Source organism: Myotis lucifugus, unplaced genomic scaffold (assembly GCF_000147115.1).
Source record: "Myotis lucifugus unplaced genomic scaffold, Myoluc2.0 scaffold_366, whole genome shotgun sequence".
Classification (NCBI taxonomy): domain Eukaryota; kingdom Metazoa; phylum Chordata; class Mammalia; order Chiroptera; family Vespertilionidae; genus Myotis; species Myotis lucifugus.
The window spans coordinates 236,004-256,520 of NW_005871414.1; the positions used below are offsets into that span (position 1 = coordinate 236,004).

A 20,517-nucleotide genomic window follows, 5' to 3' on the forward strand; every position below is an offset into this window, starting at 1 on the left:
TTTGAGTTAACTTTTTATGTAGTTTAAGTTAAGGGACCAACTTTATTCTTTTGTATATGGATACCCAGTTTTCTATAGCTTTCTTGTCACAAATCAGCACAATCTTTAGGTTAGAGAAAGTTATGTAAGAAAACTTGCTTAGATCTTAATTAACATTTTTGACAAAAGAAAAGCATTTAAAAACAAATTGGTACTAAATATCAACTCACTTCATTAAATCTTTTCAAAGATGTTCGTTTTTCTAAAACTAAGTGGATGTGGTACAAAACTTATATTTGGGAAAATACTTATACCTAAATATTCAACTACTGGAACAGTTTTTTTCTGTTGAGAAAACCCTCAAGTAATAGCTGACTTGGGAAATTTCAAGTTTATGAATACATTTTGAAGTATTTGGTTATCTAAAATTACAGGCAGAAATAAGTCTCTGTAGAATCTCATAGACAAGAGAAAAAAAGTAAATGAAGCATTCAAGAAGAAAATACACAAACAATATCAAAAACTTTCCCCATAACATACCTTCTTTAAAAAACAAACAAAAAAGACATCACTATTCTCAAATCAGAAGTCAAATGGATGACTCAGATATCACTAATTTTTCTCAATTTAAAATAATAACTTTAATGGCTTAAAATTATTAAATAGGCATGGTTTTAAAATTATCCTATCAAGGTGACATTATTTCCATTTATAAAGTTATTCCATGATGTAAAAAAAGAATAAAATGATTCCCCAAGTATTAACCATTTTGATTACTGTATAGCAAAACAAATTTTGATCAAACCAACCTGTTTTTCTTCCTATTATGCTAAATGATTAGATTATAATCTGCAACCAAAACATAAATTACAAGTATATTGTGGTGAACACTGTAGTTCAAAAGAATACTATTTTGTCAAATTTATATCATTTACTTGAATGACTACCTTGGCATACAAAGGCTCCACCTTTTAAAAATTGTTTCTAGTCTATTCCATTTTAAATACCATCCAATATCCTTTTATAATATTAGCACCCCACCAATTTACTTCCTTTGTAGAACAAAGACAAGCACTTTAAAGCTTGTAAAGTGACTAATTTTTAATGCTGTCAAATTAAGTTAAGCAATTTAATGTAATTACTAAATGTACTGACTTCTTTAAAAATTGTAGTAATTAGAGTAACTGTTTTACTGCCGTTTATAATGTACATAAATAACTTGGCTTAAGCAAAGTTGTTTGGGTGGCTGACTCTTTTTGGGAGAGGATAGGGTACTGAATTCTAGTAGCCATTCTTGAAGTCATAACTTGCATTCATCCAAATCAGCAAAAGCATCTATATATATAAAAGCCTAAGTGACCCAACCACCCAACGACCAGTCGCTATGATGCACACTGACTGACAGGGGCAGACCCTCAACACAGGAGCTGCCCCCTGGTGGTCAGTGTGCTCCCACAGTGGGAGTGCTGCTCAGCTGACTGACCCGTCCTGGTGGCCCACCAGCCCAGCTGCAGCCACTCACTCCCTCAGTAGTCCTGCAGGTCCAATCTCCAGTGAATGGGCCAGGCACCAATGGACTGTTGCCGCCAGCACAATCCTGGAAGTCGGCCTCAGGCACCGTGGCTGCTTCCCCTCCCTAGATGCTCCACAAGGAAGAAATGATATAAAAGCAGCTGCCAGGTGGCTCCCGACAACTGGCGTGAATATCAGCAGGACAGAGCCAAATACCAGGCTGTCAAGGGCATCCCACTGCCCCCCTGGAGGGCTGATCACGTCCTGGCCCCCCTCAGCACCCTCTGGACAAGCGCCAGAGCAGGGCTCACGGCTGGCAAATGCCGTGAGCCTCTCTCCATCAGTACTGACTGGGCACGAGCCCACGGCAGGCGCAGCAAAGCCAGGATGAGCAGGAGAGGCAGGCAGGAGCACCAGGTGGTGTTGGACTGCCAGTTTTGTCTCAATTCCCACAGGTCACACCTAGGGACTCCAACTGTGCGGGAACCCGTGCACCAGGCCTCTAGTTTGATATAATAACATTGGATCTCTTTCTATCTCTGGCTTTGAATTCATATTGTTAAAATAGTGCACATTCTTATTTTGCTGTATAGCCACCACTGTTAGTGTTAATGGTAGTTTTCACCATAGACAAAACAATTTTTATCTGAGCTGGGCAGCCTTTAGAATTGCCCATTGCCTAAATAGGCCCTTATCCCACACTCTTGAATAAAACTCCAACTATAAGTGTCCTAAACTTGTAAGAGTTATGAGAGTAGGGAATGACCTAACTCTTGGACAACTGGGCCTTAGACAATTATTTTTCTCAAAGAAATAAGTAGTTTAAAGTAAATGTTACTGGATCCTTCCTGCCTTTAATTGAATAAACAGGTGATTAAAATAAAAACACCTGAATAATGAAACTTACTGCTATACTTTGATTAATCATTGCAACTCTGTAACTAGTTTTTCTATCAATAAATTAAAGTGATTAATTCACCTTTTACCTTAATGTATTTTCAATTGCTTTCTTCTTGTTTTCTCAACACCAAAGTCTATGGCTGTCTTTTAAGACTATATTCATCCTTCATCTTCTCCATCAATCATTCATTTAGTTACTATTTTGTTATAGCAAGTACAAGGTTGAACTGGTATACCAAACACTATAGACCCGTGGTTGGCAAACTGCGGCTCACAAGCCACATGCGGCTCTTTGGCCCCTTGAGTGTGGCTCTTCCTAAGCCTTAGGAGTACCCTAATTAAGTTAATAACAAAGTACTACCTATATAGTTTAAGTTTAAAAAATTTGGCTCTCAAAAGAAATTTCAATCATCGTACTGTTGATATTTGGCTCTGTTGACTAATGAGTTTGCCGACCACTGCTATAGACCAATAGAGATGGCCAACATTACAAATACATATAAAATTTCCATTATTATTTCAGTAATGCTAAGTATTAAGATGCTATGGAAACCTATAAATAGGGGGGCCTGATCAAGTCAGAGAGATCAAAGAAGGCATCCTTGAGAAAGGGACCCTTGATCTAAACTCTATAGGTCAAGTAGGTCTTAACCAAAGAAAGAAGGAAGCAAAAGTAATCCATGCAGAACAGCACAAAGGCTCTACAGTGAAAGCGAACATGTTAGACATGAGGAACTAAAAGAAAATTCAATGTGACTGAAATGAAGAGGACTGAATAATGTACAAAGAAACTAGGGAAAGAGAGACAAGCTCTATAATCATGAAAAGGTTAGAAGCAAGAGACTAATATGATTGAATCTGTGTTCTATAAAGATGACTATGACTGCAATAGATTTGAAGAGGGCCGAAGTGGTGTGTGAATTAGGAGGCTATTAAATTAGTTCAGGGAAGAGAAATCATAGGTAAATCAGAATACAGACATAGATTTCATTGTGCTTCACAAATATTGAATTTTTTACAAATTGAAGGCAAGATCCTCCATAAGCAAGTATCACTTTATTGTGGTGATCTGGAACCCTCCAAGGGATGCCTGTATAAACTACAGTGGAGGAAAGGTAGATCGATTTTTAAAGTATTTAAATAAAATGAATAGGTTTGGGCGACGAATTGTGTACGGGAAGTGTATTAGTTAGCTATTGTTGTGTTAAAAAATTACCTTAAAACTTACCAGCTTACAATGAATATAATTTCTGTGGGTCAGAAATCAGGGTACAATTAGTTGAGTGCCTCTGACTCAGGCACTGATTATCATAAGACTGCAGTCAAGGTGTTGACCAGGGACACAGTCACTTCAAGGCACGGTTAGGAAAGGACTAATGTGGCTGTTGACAGGCCTCAAGTCCTCAAGGAACATTACTTCCTTGCTACATGAACCTGTCCAAAGGGCTACACTCAACACATCAACTTGCTTCCTTCAGAGTGAGGACAGAGAAGGGGAGGGAAATCAGATAAAGTGGGTGAAAGAAGGAAAGCAAGAAAATCAGTCTTAGAAATGACATCTCAGGACTCTTGCCATTTTGTATTCATTAGAAGTGTCACTAGGTCCAGTCCGCATACAGGGGAGACTACAGAGAGGCATGCATACCAGAAGATGGAGCTCAATGGAGGCCGTTTTAGAAACTGCCCACCATACAGAGTGAGGAAGAGGAGACACTGTTGTATTAATAAGAATGGGAAGAATGGAGAAGTTCTGTATTGGATGGTGAGTTTGAAAGGACAAGGTGCCTTTAATTCAATCAACAAATTTGTTAACAAATTTGTTATAACATTCCTTCCTTCTATGTACCACACATTACTGTAGGAGACAAGATATAATGATGGACACAGAAACTAAGTCTTTACCCTCATGGAATTTATCTTCTAATAGCTGAAGACAGATAATAAATAAGATTCAGATCATGATAAGGGGTAGAAAGAAAATAGCATAGGATAAAGTTGTAGGTTTCTCTTCAGCTATGGTGTCAAAATACCCATTTCAGAGACCCAAGTAGATTGTTAAAAGCCTTAAGTTGTTTCCTAGATTCCTCCTGTACTCTCACTGTATTGTTTGCCTCTCTTACAGCATTTATCAAAAGCTGATTTCTATTATAGTGCAAGCCAATGTTTGAGTTAGGCCAAGAAATGACACACCTTCCTCCAACAACCTTCCCCATGATATCTACATCTATCCCCTGGAACATGTGAATGTTTTCCTATTTTTAAAAAAAAAGTGTTTTTGCAGATGTAACTAAGTTAAAGATCCTGCAATAAGGAGAATGCCTTAAATTATCCACGTGGGCCCTAAATGCCATCACAACTGTCCTTATAAAACACACACAGAGGAGAAGACATGCACAGAAAACAAACAGGCAGTGTGACCACTGAGGCAGAGATTGGAGAGATGCAGCCACAGGTCGAGGAAAGCCAACAGCTACCAGACGTTGGAAGAGGCAAAGAGCAAATTCTCCTCTAAAGCCCCCAAAAGAAGTGCCGCCCTGCTAACACCTTCATTTTGGACTTCTGGTCTCCAGAACTGTGAATTTCTGTTGTTTTAAGCCACCCACTTTGTGGAAATCTGTTACAACAATCACAAGAAACTAATACACCCTTCCAGTGTTATTTCCTATCACTGGATTCATGGCATTTATCTCAAGTTGTAATTACTTGTTTATCCACTTGTCATGGTGTCTCACCCTATTAATATGTAAGCTCCAAGAAGATGGGGCCTCCTCCATGCCCCAGCTCTTAGCATCGTGTCTAGAATATATGGCATTCCTAATAACTAGCTGTTAAGTGAAGATATCCCTCCATTAGATAACAAGTTTTATAAGACAGAGACTGTGTGTATTAACCATAATTCCTTAAACCCCCAGCACAGAGCCTTGCAAAAAACTGTTGTTGATCTAGGTCCGAGCTCTAGCAATCGGGAAGTCTGGATTCTGGACATTGTACCTCTATCTTGTCCGCATCTAGTATTCGAGGAAGTGTTCAAGTAAGTTTGTTCCTGGGCTGCTCTTCTTAGTCCTGCTAAGGAGCGAGTCCAGATAGCATTTTTGTACTCTGTTCATGACCCACAGTGCTTGGCACACGGTAGGGACAACACATATTTGAGACTTTGGGGTGAATTAGGATATCAGACTAAGCTATAACGTAAAGCCAACATTGCAGCCTCGAGTAAATTCCTAATCAACTCTGAACCTCAATCTTCTCAACTAACCCTTAAGTCAAGGGGTGTGAACCTGGGAGCTACCTGGCCTGTAGTGGCTCCGTGGGTGGTAGCTGATTTTGTTAATAACCCCAGGCCACTCACCTAACTCGACCTTGAGTACAGCCTCAGAAGTGAGTTCCACACTTACAACACTAACTCCACTACTTCCTGGCCCTGTGACCTTGGACAAGCTATTTTACCTTCGGGGGCACAGTTCCTTGGCCAAAACTGACAATAACGTCTATCTTGTAAAAGCAGTTCTGACACAGAAACTAAATGAAGTAACCAAAGAGTGAAACTTCGAAAGCCTGGCTTAATGATGTAATTATTTTGAGAGGAAAAAAACAAAAACAAAAAACCCTTGGCTTTTTAACACGCGCTCATCTGGAATAAATACGCCCACTTCCCGGGGCCTTCTAATACAATGGAAGGGGCTACCAAACCCTCTTATTGCCTCACGGAATCCCAAGTTTGGGAACCTTCGAACCAAAGGCCACGTGAGGGCTCCATGATTCCATGACTCTTTCCTTCAGCAACCTACCAGTTATCAGTGTTTACAACGAGGAGAGACAGAGCCGAGGGGACGGGTTTCCAGAAGAGCCAGGCTGAGTGTAAGCTTTTCGCAGGCACAGGCCGTGACCTAAGAAGGGCGCACGTCACAGACCGGGCGGTCCACGAAGTCTCAGAGACTCCCTCAGTTGCCTGGGTAACGCTTACGTCACCACGTAGCCTCACGTGCCCGTTGGCTAGAAGCCCATACAGCGCAACGCGCAGGCGCCTGGTGAGAGCCAATGGGCGCGGCCGGAACGTTGGCGCCGCTCCGCGCCCTTTTCCGGTCGGACCCGGCGGCGGCCGGGCGGAGCGCCCGCAGAGCGCGCCTCCCTCTCCCAGCGAGTGGGCGGTTGTCTGTAGCTCGCCGCGCCCCGTCTCTAGGTTACGCTTACAATCACTCCCGGGGCCCGCCCAGGCGGCTGTGCCCTCCCACCTCGGGCTCCCCGGAGGCGGGACCGCGATGGTGCGGGTCGGGGGCCCGAGGTGGAGCTGACCCGCGGCCGGGAAGACCCTGGCCGAACGGGGGGCCAACCACGAAGCCCTTTCCTGCCGCCGACTGTCAGCCGTCTGGAAGCCCTGAACTCCGTGCCCCCCAAGCCCTGGCCCCCCTGCGGGAATGTTCAAAAATGAGTATCAGGTAACCCCAAACTGTCTCCAACCTGTCGATGCAGCTTTCTCCTCTGGGGCGAGGGAGCGCCGGTTGGGATGCGGGCAGAGCTTCCCCCAGCCTCCCATTATTCAGTCTTTTTTCGGGGTAAGAAGAAATTAATGGATGAGCGGTCTTGATCCAAAAAGAAAGCAACTAACGTCTGGACGCAGGATCTGACCCTGTTCAGTCTCCAGCGCAGAGCTCATGGTGTATGGAATCCGAGAGATTCTAATTAACATACACATCTTAAAGCCCAGCCAGACTCCTGAATCCGGGCCCATAAATGCGCCTTGGTACCCACCCACTACTGATGCACACTGTGCAGCGCGCTATTTAGAAGAGAGTGAATCAATGAATGTGCCCGTGAATGGGTCACACCAAGAAAGAAATAAGCTTCGGCTATAGGCTATTTTCTCCGAAACAGGTTCAGTTTCTCTTAAACGCTGGGGTATATAGAAGGATGGCTTTTGCAGTGGTTCCCAACCTTGGCTGCACATTAGAATCACCTGGGAATCTTTTTAAAATCCTGATTTCTGGGCCTCATCCTCCGGAAATTCTGTTACTAATGTTGTGGCCCCACCCCATAACAAAGAAACAGAATTTCTGGAGGATGAGGCCCAGAAATCAGGATCTTAAAAAGATTCCCAGGTGATTCTAATGTGCAGCCAAGGTTGAGAACCAGTGGCTTAGGAAGTACTTGTAAACACTGCAGGGTTCCTGACCCTCACCCAGATCTAGTGGATCACAATCTCTGTAGAGGGGGGCAGTGAATTTACCTTTGTAACAACTGTTCTCTCCCCTCCTCCCAACAGCCCTCCCCTCCAGCTCATGCTGATGCAAGTGGTGCAAAGATAAGGGGAGAAACTGATTCTGGGTCTTCCTGTCACCCTGAGGATCCTTGAGCATCTCAGTACCTGACCTCACTTCACTAGCATCTCCCTTCCTGCATTTCCTTCTCCCTGGTCTCCAGCCCTCCCCTCCCGACCCCTACCAGAGGTCACACTCTATTTACAATCTGTTTCCATTCTAGTCCTACTGTGTGGTCCCAGTACCAGAACAGTCCTCCACTGGTCTCCAACTCTTTGTTGCTTCTACCTTTTCAGCAAACACTACCTGCCTTCTTATGAGTGCCCCGAGAGTATTTTGCAGTTTTCTTCTATTCCAATCATTAGAACGATTTTAGAGAGTTTCGCTTAATATAGGTAAAATACATTGTGTTGTGTTTTGTTTTTAAAAAGCATACTACTGTGGGAAACTTGGATAACAGGAGAAAAAGAAATGGGGAGTGGCAGTTTTTTCTATCTCATCAAGGTATAAGGATTTTTCTTAAAATAAATAAGTAAAAGCTGCCTCATTTAAATTTCATAGTGAAATATGACCTGTCTCCAGAAGCTGTAGTAATTCTATCCACACACAGTTTGCACATAAAATGCCTAAGGAAGAAGAAATTAAATGTCTTAAGTGATTATGTGTTAAAACTCAAAACCAAAAATATATAATTGAGAAAGATTAAAAGCTGGAAATTCTTTACAAAAATATATAATTGAGAAAGATTAAAAGCTGGAAATTCTTTACAAAAATCATATGCTGCTTATTATTCATACAGTCCATAAAAGAAAAGCTATATTTAGCCTTTATTTCATATTCTCAATTTCTTGTAATAAACTCCTCTTCAGAGATAATCATCTTGTTTAATTCCTCTCCTTTATATTTAAAGGACATGGAAATTCAGTAACGTGTGTGATGTTTTTACATAAGCATGTCCTTCCATGTTCTCAGGTGTACAGTAGGGAACACATAGCATATCTATAGGTAAGATTCTCTATTTTTTTTGTACAGATTAAGAAAAATTTTTTTATTTGTTGATTTTTTTTTTTATAGAGAGAAGGGGAGAGAGTGAGGGAGAGAAACATCGACTCGTTGCTCAACCCATTCATGCATTCATTGGTTGATTCTTGTGTGTACCCTGATGAAGAATCGAACCCACAACCTTATCATATCTGTACAACACTCTAACCAACTGAGCTCCTGGCCAGGGGCTTGTACAGATTTTATAAATCTCTAAATTAATTTATATTAAATATACAGGGTAGGGCACAAGTAGGTTTATAGTTGTGAGTATGCAAAATAATTTATTCTTGTATTATTATTATTTATTTTTATTTATTTTTTAATTGTTTTATTGCTTAAAGTATTACAAAGAGTATTATATATGTCTCCTTTTTTTCTGTTATTATTAATTTTATATTATTTTCTTCACTCCCTCCCAAACTTTTTTATCGACCAGACTAAATTATTAACATGCCCTTTTTTGAACAGTTATTACTGGCACTATTGAGCTTTGCTATGTGCAAGGTATTGTACTTGATGGTTTATATTTACTATCCTGTGTAATCCGAACAGTTTTTACTGGCACTATTGAGCTTTGCTATGTGCAAGGTATTGTACTTGATGGTTTATATTTACTATCCTGTGTAATCCGACAATCCATTTTACAGGTGAAGAATCAAGAAGTTAAGTAACTCCAAGGTCAGGTAGTTAATAAATGGCAAAGCTGATATTAGAGCTCAGGCCAGTATGACTAAAAAGATAATTATCAGAATTTATTAGTCTGGGTTGAATAGCATGTTCTGTAAGCATGAGCTATACATGTCAAATAAATGAACCTTACACTAAGATATCATAAGGTTGTATGGCACAATTCATTTAATGTTTATCCTGCTTTAAAAATTTTCTTAAAATTTCTATTAATGAGAGGTGACTCAAATCAGAGCTGCTGTTGCTAGATACAATCTAGGTATAAAGTTTTCTCCCAGATCTGCTTACCTGACAGAAGCCTGAACAGTGGTTGTAGGCTATGTGATGGGTAGTATCTTCTCCTTAGCATTGTCTTTCACTGTAATGTAAATACTTCATTTTTGTTTTCTAGGGAGGTGCATTTGTTGAAATATTTAGTGCTCAGGGAAAAAATCCTGGAGCAAAGTGGAAGATCCTTGGAAGTCCATCTGTGATTTGGAAAGTAAGTGTGAGAAATTAGAGCCACCTAAAACATGGAAAGAAATGAGAGTGACTGTTTATAACAAAAAGGGCTCAGTCAGATTTCAGAACTGCTTTTCCTATTCATGTACCCCAAAATCTTCTCATGACATTGTGGGCTGCAGTCCTCCCAGACAGCACTCCTCACTTGTTTAAGAGTTAGGCATGCAGCTCACAGCCCTTCTCTGAACACCAAGTCCTGCTGTTTAAGTAACTTCAGTATCTGTGAGGAAAATCTCTCCAAACCCTTAGCTTCTCAGTTTCTTTTAATTTTTAACTTATTGATTGATTTTTAGAGAGAGAGAGACAGAGAAACATCAGTTTGTTGATCCACTTATTTATACATTCAATTGATTGATTCTTGTATGTGCCCTGACTGGGGATCAAACCTTGGTGTATGGGGATGACACTCTAACCAACTGAGCTTCCTGGCAAGGGCCTCATTTTCTTGATTCCTTCATTTCTAATGACCTATCCCACTCTACTTTGTTGTACATGCCCTTTGTCATGCCCTGTACCTCATCACCATAAACTGCAGACTCTGAAATTTACTAAGTGAGATATCACGACATCCCTTCCGGCCCCAATCTTCAGTTCTTAAGGCTGCTTGCCTAGTTATTCCCACTATATTTGTTCTTCAACCTAATTGAGACTTTTAGGACATCTACTTTCCCCAGTGTTTAGTTTTATTTGTGTATTTTCTCTGTCTTCACTTCCTTTTCTCTCTAGCCCAGAATCCATAGTCCATGATTTCAATCAAGGCCCGGTTAAGACCTTGAATGCCCTTGCTTCTTGTCCTTTCATCATGCCTGCCTAGGAAACGCTGACCCTTTCTGAATTTCCAGTTATCTGTCTGCATCCAGCTTCTCGGTACCTTTGGAGAAAATATCTACATCCTCTTAGATTGATGATGCTATAAATTTATCCTGAATATCCCAGAAAGTTCTCTTAGTCTTTAAAATAATTTTCTCAATTTTCTTCAGGTTTCCAACCACCAACTCCCTATCCCCATCCCCAATCCACACCCAGATAGGTCCTCCTCACTCACTCACCAGGCCACACCCCATTTCACTGGAAAAACCAATGCCATCAGGTAGAAACTACCTCGGCTTGCTGCCTCTAGATCTAAAAACCTATATCCATCCCTATCTTCTTTTTCTCTTCTCTCCTGTATACTGGAGAGAAAAATGCCTTTCTAAGGACTCAGTTCTATGGGTAACTTTTTAAAACTATTAATTGAGTACTGACTGTTTACCAAGCATAGCATCAAGTACATTACATATGTAATCTGTACAATAGCCTTGTGAGATAGTTACATTTATGCCCCTTTTATAGACTGAGGCATGGAGAGGGTAAGCGACTTGCTCACAATTATACAGCTCTTACTATGAATGAGAGATAAATGATGCTGTGAAGGTATATACCAGGGAAATTAGGAAAGCCTTCCCAAGGAAATGCCATTTGATCTCTAAGAGCTAACTAGGCACTGGGTGGGGCTGGTGGAAAGCAGAGTATTTCAGGCAAAGGGAAAAGCATGCACGAAGTCCTGTGTCAAAAGAGAGCTTAGAATTTTTAGGAAACTGCAAGAAAGTTACGAAGGCTAGGATGCAGACAGGAGAGAGGACAAAGTAGAAGATGGGGTTGGAAAAACTGGGCAGGGATCAGACTACGCAAGGACTTACAGACCACTTTGAAGATTTTGGTAAACTGGTGAAAGGTTTTACGTGTATGTTCAACTTGTGGAATAAATAATACACTAGATGTATGTATATTCATTTCAAATACACAGGAGAAAGACAAGTATCACATGATCTCATTCATATGTGGAATCTAATGAACAAAATAAACTGATGAACAAAATAGATCCAGAGACATAGAAGCATGGAACAGACTGATGAATCTCAGAGGGAAGGCGGTGGTGGGTGGGAAGAGATCAAATAAAGAACTTGTATGCATATATACATAACCCATGGACCCAGACAGTAGGGTGGTGAAGGCCTGGAGTGGGGGCCAGGGTGGGTTAGAAGGGGTCAATGGGGGGGACAAAGGAGGAAGATGTGTAATAATTTCAACATAAAGATTTATGTAAAAAATAAAATAAAAAAATAAAGATTACGGGGGAAAAAAAAAAAGGACACTTATGTAATACCCTTTGTAATACTTTAAGCGAAAAATAAAAAAATATAAAAAATAAAATAAAATAAAATAAAATAATCTTTACCAATTAAAAAAAAAAAATAAAGATTAAAAAACCCCACAAATACATAGGAGATGCTATTGTGATAGGCATAATATAAATTTATTAAAATGTTACTTAATTCTTAGCAGCTATTAGACACAATGCATTTCTTAATACAAAATGGGAGAGTGGGAGGATCTGTGAATTATTTTAATGTGAAAAAATCTTTTATACTCAAAATATTGGGAATTTGGTTCATAAAAATATAACCATTTACATTACCACTTTGATTCATGTTTGTTTGTTTTCTGTTTCTCCAACCTTAGTTTTTTATGTCACTTTAATTAACTGTAGCACTTTAGTTTGTACTGATGTTAAGTAAATGATATGGAACTTCAAGTTGGAGCACTAGTTTTTCTTAAAAGGCAATGATTAATTCTGTATGAGCCATGGCCAAAGACCAAGGACCTTTCAGACTGGATGCAGCAAAGGTTAGATGATTTATTATACTGTAACAGAAGTGATGTCAGCTTGTGCTGCTAGACAGAAACAAACAGATTAAAGGAGAGGAAGAGAAATAAACTCTGGAAACTCAAAATTAGTTACTTGAGAATCCCTAAGCTTGGAGAACTTTTTATTGTTTGGAGGAAGAGTGTCTACTTGAGAATTTGCCAAGTGGCTTAGTGTGGCTTCTGTATTCTAGTTCCCAGCAAGTCTTAGGGCGAGAGTATCAAGGCCTAAGTCTACTTTTAAGTCATTTGAATCTGGGACTTGTTTCTTGTGAGTTTTCAGCTCTAATTTTATAATAGAAGCCAAACAAAATGCTAGTACTTTTCAATTACCACTGTTTTCATTTTTGTTCTATAGGAGTTTGATAAAGAAGTGAAAAGTTTTGTGTTTGTCCTAGAAGGCAGCAGTCAGACAAACAAAATTCAGTTACCAAAGGAGAATAAGCAAATCCGTAAGTAAGATTTTTAATCTTGAAACTTAACATTTGATGCTTGAAATTATGACTTTAGGCCTCATACACATACATTAGTTTGACTTTTACTGGCACCTGTTGACATGAACCTGATAAGATTTTTTTTTAAATTTAGAAAGTAACCTTATGCCAGGTTTTTTTTTTGTTGTTTTTTTAATATTCTGCTTCACTGTTTACTAGAAATCTACCAGTATTTTTAAGATTTAAAGAGTTACTTAATGACCATTAGTTGTAATAGTAATGGTATTTATTGAGCATTTACTGTGTGCCTGACTTCCTAAGCATTTCACATTTAACTCTTTTAATCCTCACTGTAGCTCTTTTATAGATAAGCACACTGAGGTTGGTTCCTTATCAAGAAATCAGGTAGTTAAGACTAAGCTATGAAATAAACTCAGGAGTTCCTAAATTATAGGAAATTAATTTGTTAGAAAACAATTATGTAAAATACAATAGAAGGCGCTATTTAGTGACATATCAACTTATATACCTTTAAAAATATTAATATCTAATAAATATAGATATTAGCATGTGCTTTAACAAAAGCCCAAGGAGTAGATTTCAATTCTTTCTTTCTTTGGAAATTAGAGTCAGCATTCTCAAGCAGAAGAAACCCTAAGAGATCACCTACATTTAGGATCAGAAGCCATTATTGGCAAAACTGGGGTTAAAATTTGAGGCTCTGCCACCAAATTAGGCTTTGAGTAAACTGATGTGATTTAAGAAGTAGAATTTTTCAAAATGATTATTCAGATTTTCATCAACTTTGTCCTATGTTTTAACCATAGATTTTAGGTAATTTAGTAAATATAAGTAGCCAGTTACTTTTTACATTCATCATTTCTTTCTTCGTTCATTCATTAAAAACATTTATTGAATACTACTGTGTGCCAGATACTATGAAAAGACTGTTCTTGGTACCTGATTTTTCTCATTTTAATTCAGTTTTCTAAATTTTCATGTACTCTGTGCTTTATCTACCATTTCAAGCTACTACATGCATATTTTAGAGTTCTGAGACATAAGCCAAGCCATAGAAGTTATAGATGGAAGATGGTTAACTTTAAAATGGTTTGCCAGTGTTTCTTTCTAAAATAAAATAAAAAGCAGAAACTCGAAGAGAAGGAATAATCATTGTTAAAATAATTTTTATTAATTTACTACAATTTTACAAATCATGATTTCCTCACAGTTCCTTTTTTTTTTTTTTTTAGTATATTTTTATTGATTTCAAAGAGGAAGGGAGAGGGAGAGAGAGATAGAAACATCAATGATGATGAGAGAGAATCATTGATCGGCTGCCTCCTGCATGCCCCCTACTGGAGATCGAGTCTGCAACCCAGGTATGTGCCCTTGACTGGAATTGAATCTGGGAACCTTCAGTCCGTAGGGCTACGCTCTATCCACTGAGCCAAATCGGCCAGGGCCAGTTCCTTTTCTTTTAATAGAGTATTTTTCATTTTTACAAAAATTTATACATATAAATGAGATAAACTAAGATGAGCCAGGGAAATGTGTCTGAAACTTAGTTATTCTTACAGGAGACATGTTTCATCTTTTTTTAAGGATATTGTCTTTGTGAGAGAGATATATTTGATTTGCAGAAACATAACTTAATGTAATCCAGTGTTCTTTTGTTGTTTTTTTCTTATTGTTGCCTGTACTTCCATTGTGATGCCCTCAGCATCAATGTACATAATCATGTTATTGACAAAATCAAACCACTCCTTGTAACCTTTCTCAGTTGGCCTCTGAAAAATTTCTCCTCTACCAAAGGTTCAGTGTCTAAAGACAAGCTCCCTTTCCTACTTTTTTTTTTTTTAATTTTTTCTTAATCCCTCTACCACCTCCCTTTTCCTACTTTTATCTAAAAAAAATTTTTAGGAATTTTTAACTTGTTATAATTGCTTTTTAAATGGAAAGATGATAGTTTTAATTGGAAGAAACGGAAGAATCTTTTAATGTGTTTTTTGTACAATGCCCTGTAATTAAAAATTAATCTGGCTCTTCTGTAGGATGTGCAACACTGTAACAAATGAAACAGTTTATACAGTCTGTAAGATTAATTATTTGTAATTTTTGTACTAATGCCTTTAAGATTATTTGTAATTTTTGATAACAGCTTTATAGTTATTTTTGCTTCTATAAAATGACCTTCTGTGTGAAGTTGTTATGGTTAAATTTAAATTAAATGTTATGCCTTGAATAGAGAATTGGCTTTCAATTACCATTTCTAAATTTAGTTCAGTTACCATTATATATTTCTATTTTAAGAGTAAACATTCACTTTATTTATACAGATTTGAAATTAGATACCCCATTATGTGTTTTCTACTATATTAGGTGCTTCTGAAGGAAGTTTAATAATGAAATTAAGTATGTTTAACTTTTCATTTTTTAAATAGTACTATTTCTGAATTACACTTGAGTATCTCTCAATATGTCAAAGTGTTTTTTGGTTTTGTTTTATTTATTTTTACTTAGCATCTTATCAAATGAAGTGATATTAATTATTAGATTGTACACTTCTCCAGTGTAGGAATCTTGCATCATCTATTTTATACCCCTGCCTAATGTATTGTATATAGTTGGTGTTTAATAAGTTTGTTAAATTTGTCACATAAACAAACTATAACAATTTAGGTTATAATTTCTAAATGTAACCAGCTTCCCTTGATAAGGAGACTTGAGTAAATCATTAGCCAGATAAGTCAGTAAGTCCACGCTGCTCTTCACCCTGGTACTTGTTATATAGACTAGAGGCCCGATGCATGAAATTTGTGCATGGATAGGGTCCCTAGGCCTGGCCAGTGATCAGGCCAATTTTGGGGGCAACTAGGGTGATCGGGGAGGGCCCCCCCCACTGGCACCCACCTTGGACGGCCTGGCGCCGCCCGCTTGCTGGCCCCACCCCCTGCCACCACCGCCAAGCTCCTCCCTCTGGTCATCTCCCTCTGCAGGACGACCGGTGGGGTGATTGGGGGGCCCTCCCTGGCACCTGCCTTGGCTGGCCTGAGGCCTGCGGGCTGGGGGCTGGGGGCTGGGGGTAGCTCCTGCATTGAACGTCTGCCCACTGGTGGTCAGTGCGCATCATAACTACCGGTCCTTTCACTGGTTGTTTCACCGGTCGTTCTGCCGTTTGGTGGATTTGCATATTAGGATTTTATTATATAGGATGCCCCTATGGGACTGGGACTTTCTGTGTGAGGCTCAGCTTTGAAACCATTTTTTCTCTGCCTGTGGTGTCCGAGCCCAGTGCCATGTCTGGGGACCAGCATCCCTGAAGCCCTGTGTTAATCCAAGTTTCAGCTGCTCTGGAGGGTGAAGTCATCTTTATGAGGTGCTCCCCAAACCTCCCCCTGCCCCCACTTTGATATTCTTTTAAAAATAAATCTCATTATGAATTCCTCTGTTTAAAACCTTTCAATGGCACTGACCTTACCACTCTACTGATAGTGCTCTTGTCAGAGTCACTAGTGATCTCTATTCCTGAATCCGTCGGCCAGTTATCAGCCCTCATTTTGCTTATCATCTCAGCAGCATTTGACCAGGTTGACACCCTCCTCCTTGATATATGTTCTTCATTCATCTTCCAGGATGCCCACTGCTAGTTTTCTTCCTGATTCTCTGGTCTTCTCTCTTAGTTTCCTTTCATGGTTCTTCCTCTTCTCCCTAACCCAGCTTAATGTTGCAGTGAGCCTGTGCCTAGTCCCTGACCCTCTATTTACATTTACTCCCTTGTTTATACCATGTCTGTCTTATTCCAGCTTGGATTTCCAGCTCAGACTTCTCTCTCAAACTCCCAACTTGTATTTTCAGTTGCTTACTTGACTTTTCCACTTGGACAAGCTTTTCCCTAGAAATTCCTCCTCCTCCTCTTGCACACAACCCCATCTCAGTTGTTAGTAACTTGTCTTTTCAATTGTTCAGACAAAAACTCTTAAATTAGCCTGATATTTTTTTCTCTTCATTCAGTCCATTAGGAAGATCTTATTGGTTCTGTGTTTAAGTTAGAGTCATTCTCTGACTGCTTCTTGCCACCCTCTAATGCTACCGCCCTGATCCAAGCCACCATTATCTCATGCTTGGAATACTGCAGTAGACTTCTAATTGGCCTCCCTGTTTCTGACTTGCCTTCTGTTGTCAATTTAGTGGCTAGAGCTATACTTGTCAATGTAAGGCACTCCCCTGCTAAAATGTCCCATCTCTCTCAGAGTAAAAACCAAAGATCTATAGGGCCCTGCAGGATTGGTGCCCTCTTAACTCCCTGACCCTGTCTCCTATAATTCTTTCCCTAGTTCACTCTGCTGCAACTATACAGGTCTCCTTGCTGTTTTCAAACGTAGCCTGGTACCTTATCACCCTAGCACCTGTGCTCAAGCTGTACCCTCTGCCTAGAGCAGTGATGGCGAACCTTTTGAGCTCAGTGTGTCAGCATTTTTTTAAAAATATATATTTTATTGGATTTTTTACAGATAGGAAAGAAGAGGGATAGAGAGTTAGAAACATCGATGAGAGAGAAACATCGACCAGCTGCCTCCTGCACACTCCCTACTGGGGATGTGCCCGCAACCAAGGTACATGCCCTTGACTGGAATCGAACCCGGGACCCTTCAGTCCGCAGGCCAACGCTCTATCCACTGACCCAAACCGGTTAGGGCAGTGTCAGCATTTTGAAAAACCCTAACTTAACTCTGGTGCCGTGTCACATATAGAAATTTTTTGATAATTACAACCATAGTAAAACAAAGACTTAAATTTTTTATATTTATTTTATATATTTAAATGCCATTTAACAAAGAAAAATTAACCAAAAAATGAGTTTGCGTGTCACCTCTGACACGCGTGTCATAGGTTCGCCATCACTGGCCTAGAGCTTCATTTTCCCAGACTCCCCTTCTTCAGGCCTTAACCCTGACCTGTGCTTTGGATCCTTCCTGCACTTTTGATAGTTTTTACCATGCTCGGCTTCTTCCAATAGTTCTTACTACCATTTAACATGCTATTTATTTATTTATTTATTTATTTTTCTCACCATTACCAGAAAGTAACTGCCACCAGCACAGAAATTTAGTCTATTTTGTTCACCTGAAGCAGTGTCTGGCACCATAGTAGACATCTAGTAACTTTGTTGAATAAATTAGTGAATATATGAGTAGCTTCCCATTGATTTTAGGATGACCTATACCAGTGATGGCGAACCATTTGAGCTCGGCGTGTCAGCATTTTGAAAAACCCTAACTTAACTCTGGTGCTGTGTCACATATAGAAATTTTTTGATATTTTCAACCATAGTAAAACAAAGACTTATATTTTTGATATTTACTTTATATATTCAAATGCCATTTAACAAAGAAAAATCAGCCAAAAAAATGAGTTCGCGTGTCACCTCTGACACGCGTGTCATAGGTTCGCCATCACTGACCTAAACCCTTCACATGGCCTTCAAGGCCCTGAATGATTGAGTTCCTAGCTATTTGCCAGGCTTAGCTCCTGCTGCTTTTCACCTGCTGACTTTCCTATCTGCCTGTTAGGCCTTTAAATTCACCTTTTTCATCACATGATAGAATATTCCCTTTCCCTGTAAAATGTGTTCCTAGCTGAATTCCAATGTCATTTCTTCAAGAAAATCTTCATTCATCGTCCCTTTCCCTCTAAGGACCCATGATTATATGCTTTCACAGCACCTGACCTTCTCCTTCATGGAACTAGACAATAAATTCTAAGGGGTCAGAGACCTTGTCTATCTTACTCACTACAAAAACTTCAGCACTGTCTTAGACATAGTAGGCGTTCAATCTTTATTGAATAGATCTAATTTAATCCATATAAATAAGCCTATAACTTATAACTCTAAATTATTGATCCAGTTTTACACATGAAAAGTAAAAGGGCCCATACAGGTTTTCTCATTTGCCCAAGGGATGTGGAATAACCCGTAACGAAGGCATAACTGTTTCCTGTCGTCTGTATTGAAGTGGAGAGGTACAGGTCAGTGCTGTTTATGCCAGGGCTGTGATTGAAACCAGTGAATAGTTTCAGCATGACTTACCAGGTCACTCCTAAAGGATGACTAGTCCGAACTCCTTGTATATGAGGTGTACAGCTGTCATTTTCTATAAGGAAACAACTGGAACACCAGTGTTTAAACATCTAATGGTATTTTACCAGTTAAATTTGTTTCTAAAATATTCAAAAGAAAAAAGGACCTGACCCCTTAAAAATAGAGGTAGTTTGTCTCAGGCAAGAATAGATTATAAAACTGTAGAAACCTGCATATTTCAATAAAAAGACTACATTTTTATGAATTTTATGTGCATAATGGGCATTTTTTGACTAAGCAGTTCCACATTCAGCATTACTTATAGTAATTTTAACTATAATGTAGACATGAAGAGTCCATTTGAATTTACTAGACTACTAGAAAAAAAATATTACTATAGAATTTATATAGCTATTCTAACACACAGGATCAGTGTATGTCAAACGTTATTAAAGTACTTTTTTCTTTGTTCGATCATCACCATATCGTATTGTCATACTTCTTTTAATCTTAGAAGTGGAGACTTTTGGAAACTAGGGCTTCTCTGTATGTGAGAAAGTTGCATTATAAAGGTTTCTTTTTTTGAGGGCAAGTGTCTTTCATATCTAAAAATGTTCATACAAAAATGCCCTGTATGTGTAGCTCTTTGTGTTTGAAAAGAACAGTGCTGATTCAGTGAGATTTGTGACATATATTAGGGACCTTTTGAAAAGACTGCATTTCATTTATCCTGGTGCTCCCTCAGCTCTATTTACAGAGACCTTGGGCAGTAGAAAAATACCCAAGGGCCAATCAGTGGAAGATGCAAGAGAGAGATTGATTAACAATGAGTTGTTAATTAATGAGTTGTTGATTAACAATAAGTTGGCCTCATTTTGGTATCTCATTTTGGTTTTGTAGTCCAGGACTCTAGTTGCCTTACTGGCTTTTCCCATAACTATGGTAGAATCTGGTTCCTGATGAATTTTCTAAGGTCAGAGCCTGTAATTCCCTATTTTTGTTATATTGCTTACTCTACAAATAGGTCTCTGGTCAGTTTATAAGCTTTGTGTTTTTGTTGTTTGTTTGTTTTATCCTCACCTGAGGATATGTTTTTATTTTTGGAGAGAGAGGAAGGGGGAGAGAGAGAAAGAGAAAGATCAATGTGAGAGAAGCATCGATTAGTTGCCTCCCGGGTGGGCCCTGCCTGGGAATCGAACCCTCAACCTTTTGGTGTACAGGGTGATGCTCTAACCAACTGAGTCACCTGGCCACTTAGTGTTTTAAGCAAAAGTTATCCTGTTTGTTTGATTTAAAAATACTGGGCATATTTAGTTTTTAGAAACTAAATTTCAGGTTGTTCAGAAATGTTGTTAAACAGTTTACCTAGAATTATAACCCAGAAGGTCTTTATATAGAGTATATAAACATGTATTATTACTTTAAAATACTTAAATTT

At 39.0% G+C, this 20,517-nt stretch overlaps 1 protein-coding gene across 1 annotated transcript in view; it reads left to right on the forward strand.

Moving 5' to 3' along the window:
- Nucleotides 1-6,483: 6,483 nt before the first annotated feature.
- CUNH3orf67 (chromosome unknown C3orf67 homolog) overlaps nucleotides 6,484-20,517 on the forward strand; it is a 219,539-nt gene continuing 205,505 nt past the window's right edge. The window contains exons 1-3 of the mRNA XM_014466898.2: nucleotides 6,484-6,827; nucleotides 9,769-9,858; nucleotides 12,922-13,015. Of these exons, the coding sequence (XP_014322384.1) occupies nucleotides 6,807-6,827; nucleotides 9,769-9,858; nucleotides 12,922-13,015 (205 nt within the window). The 5' untranslated portion in view covers nucleotides 6,484-6,806. The remainder of the gene's footprint in view (nucleotides 6,828-9,768; nucleotides 9,859-12,921; nucleotides 13,016-20,517) is intronic.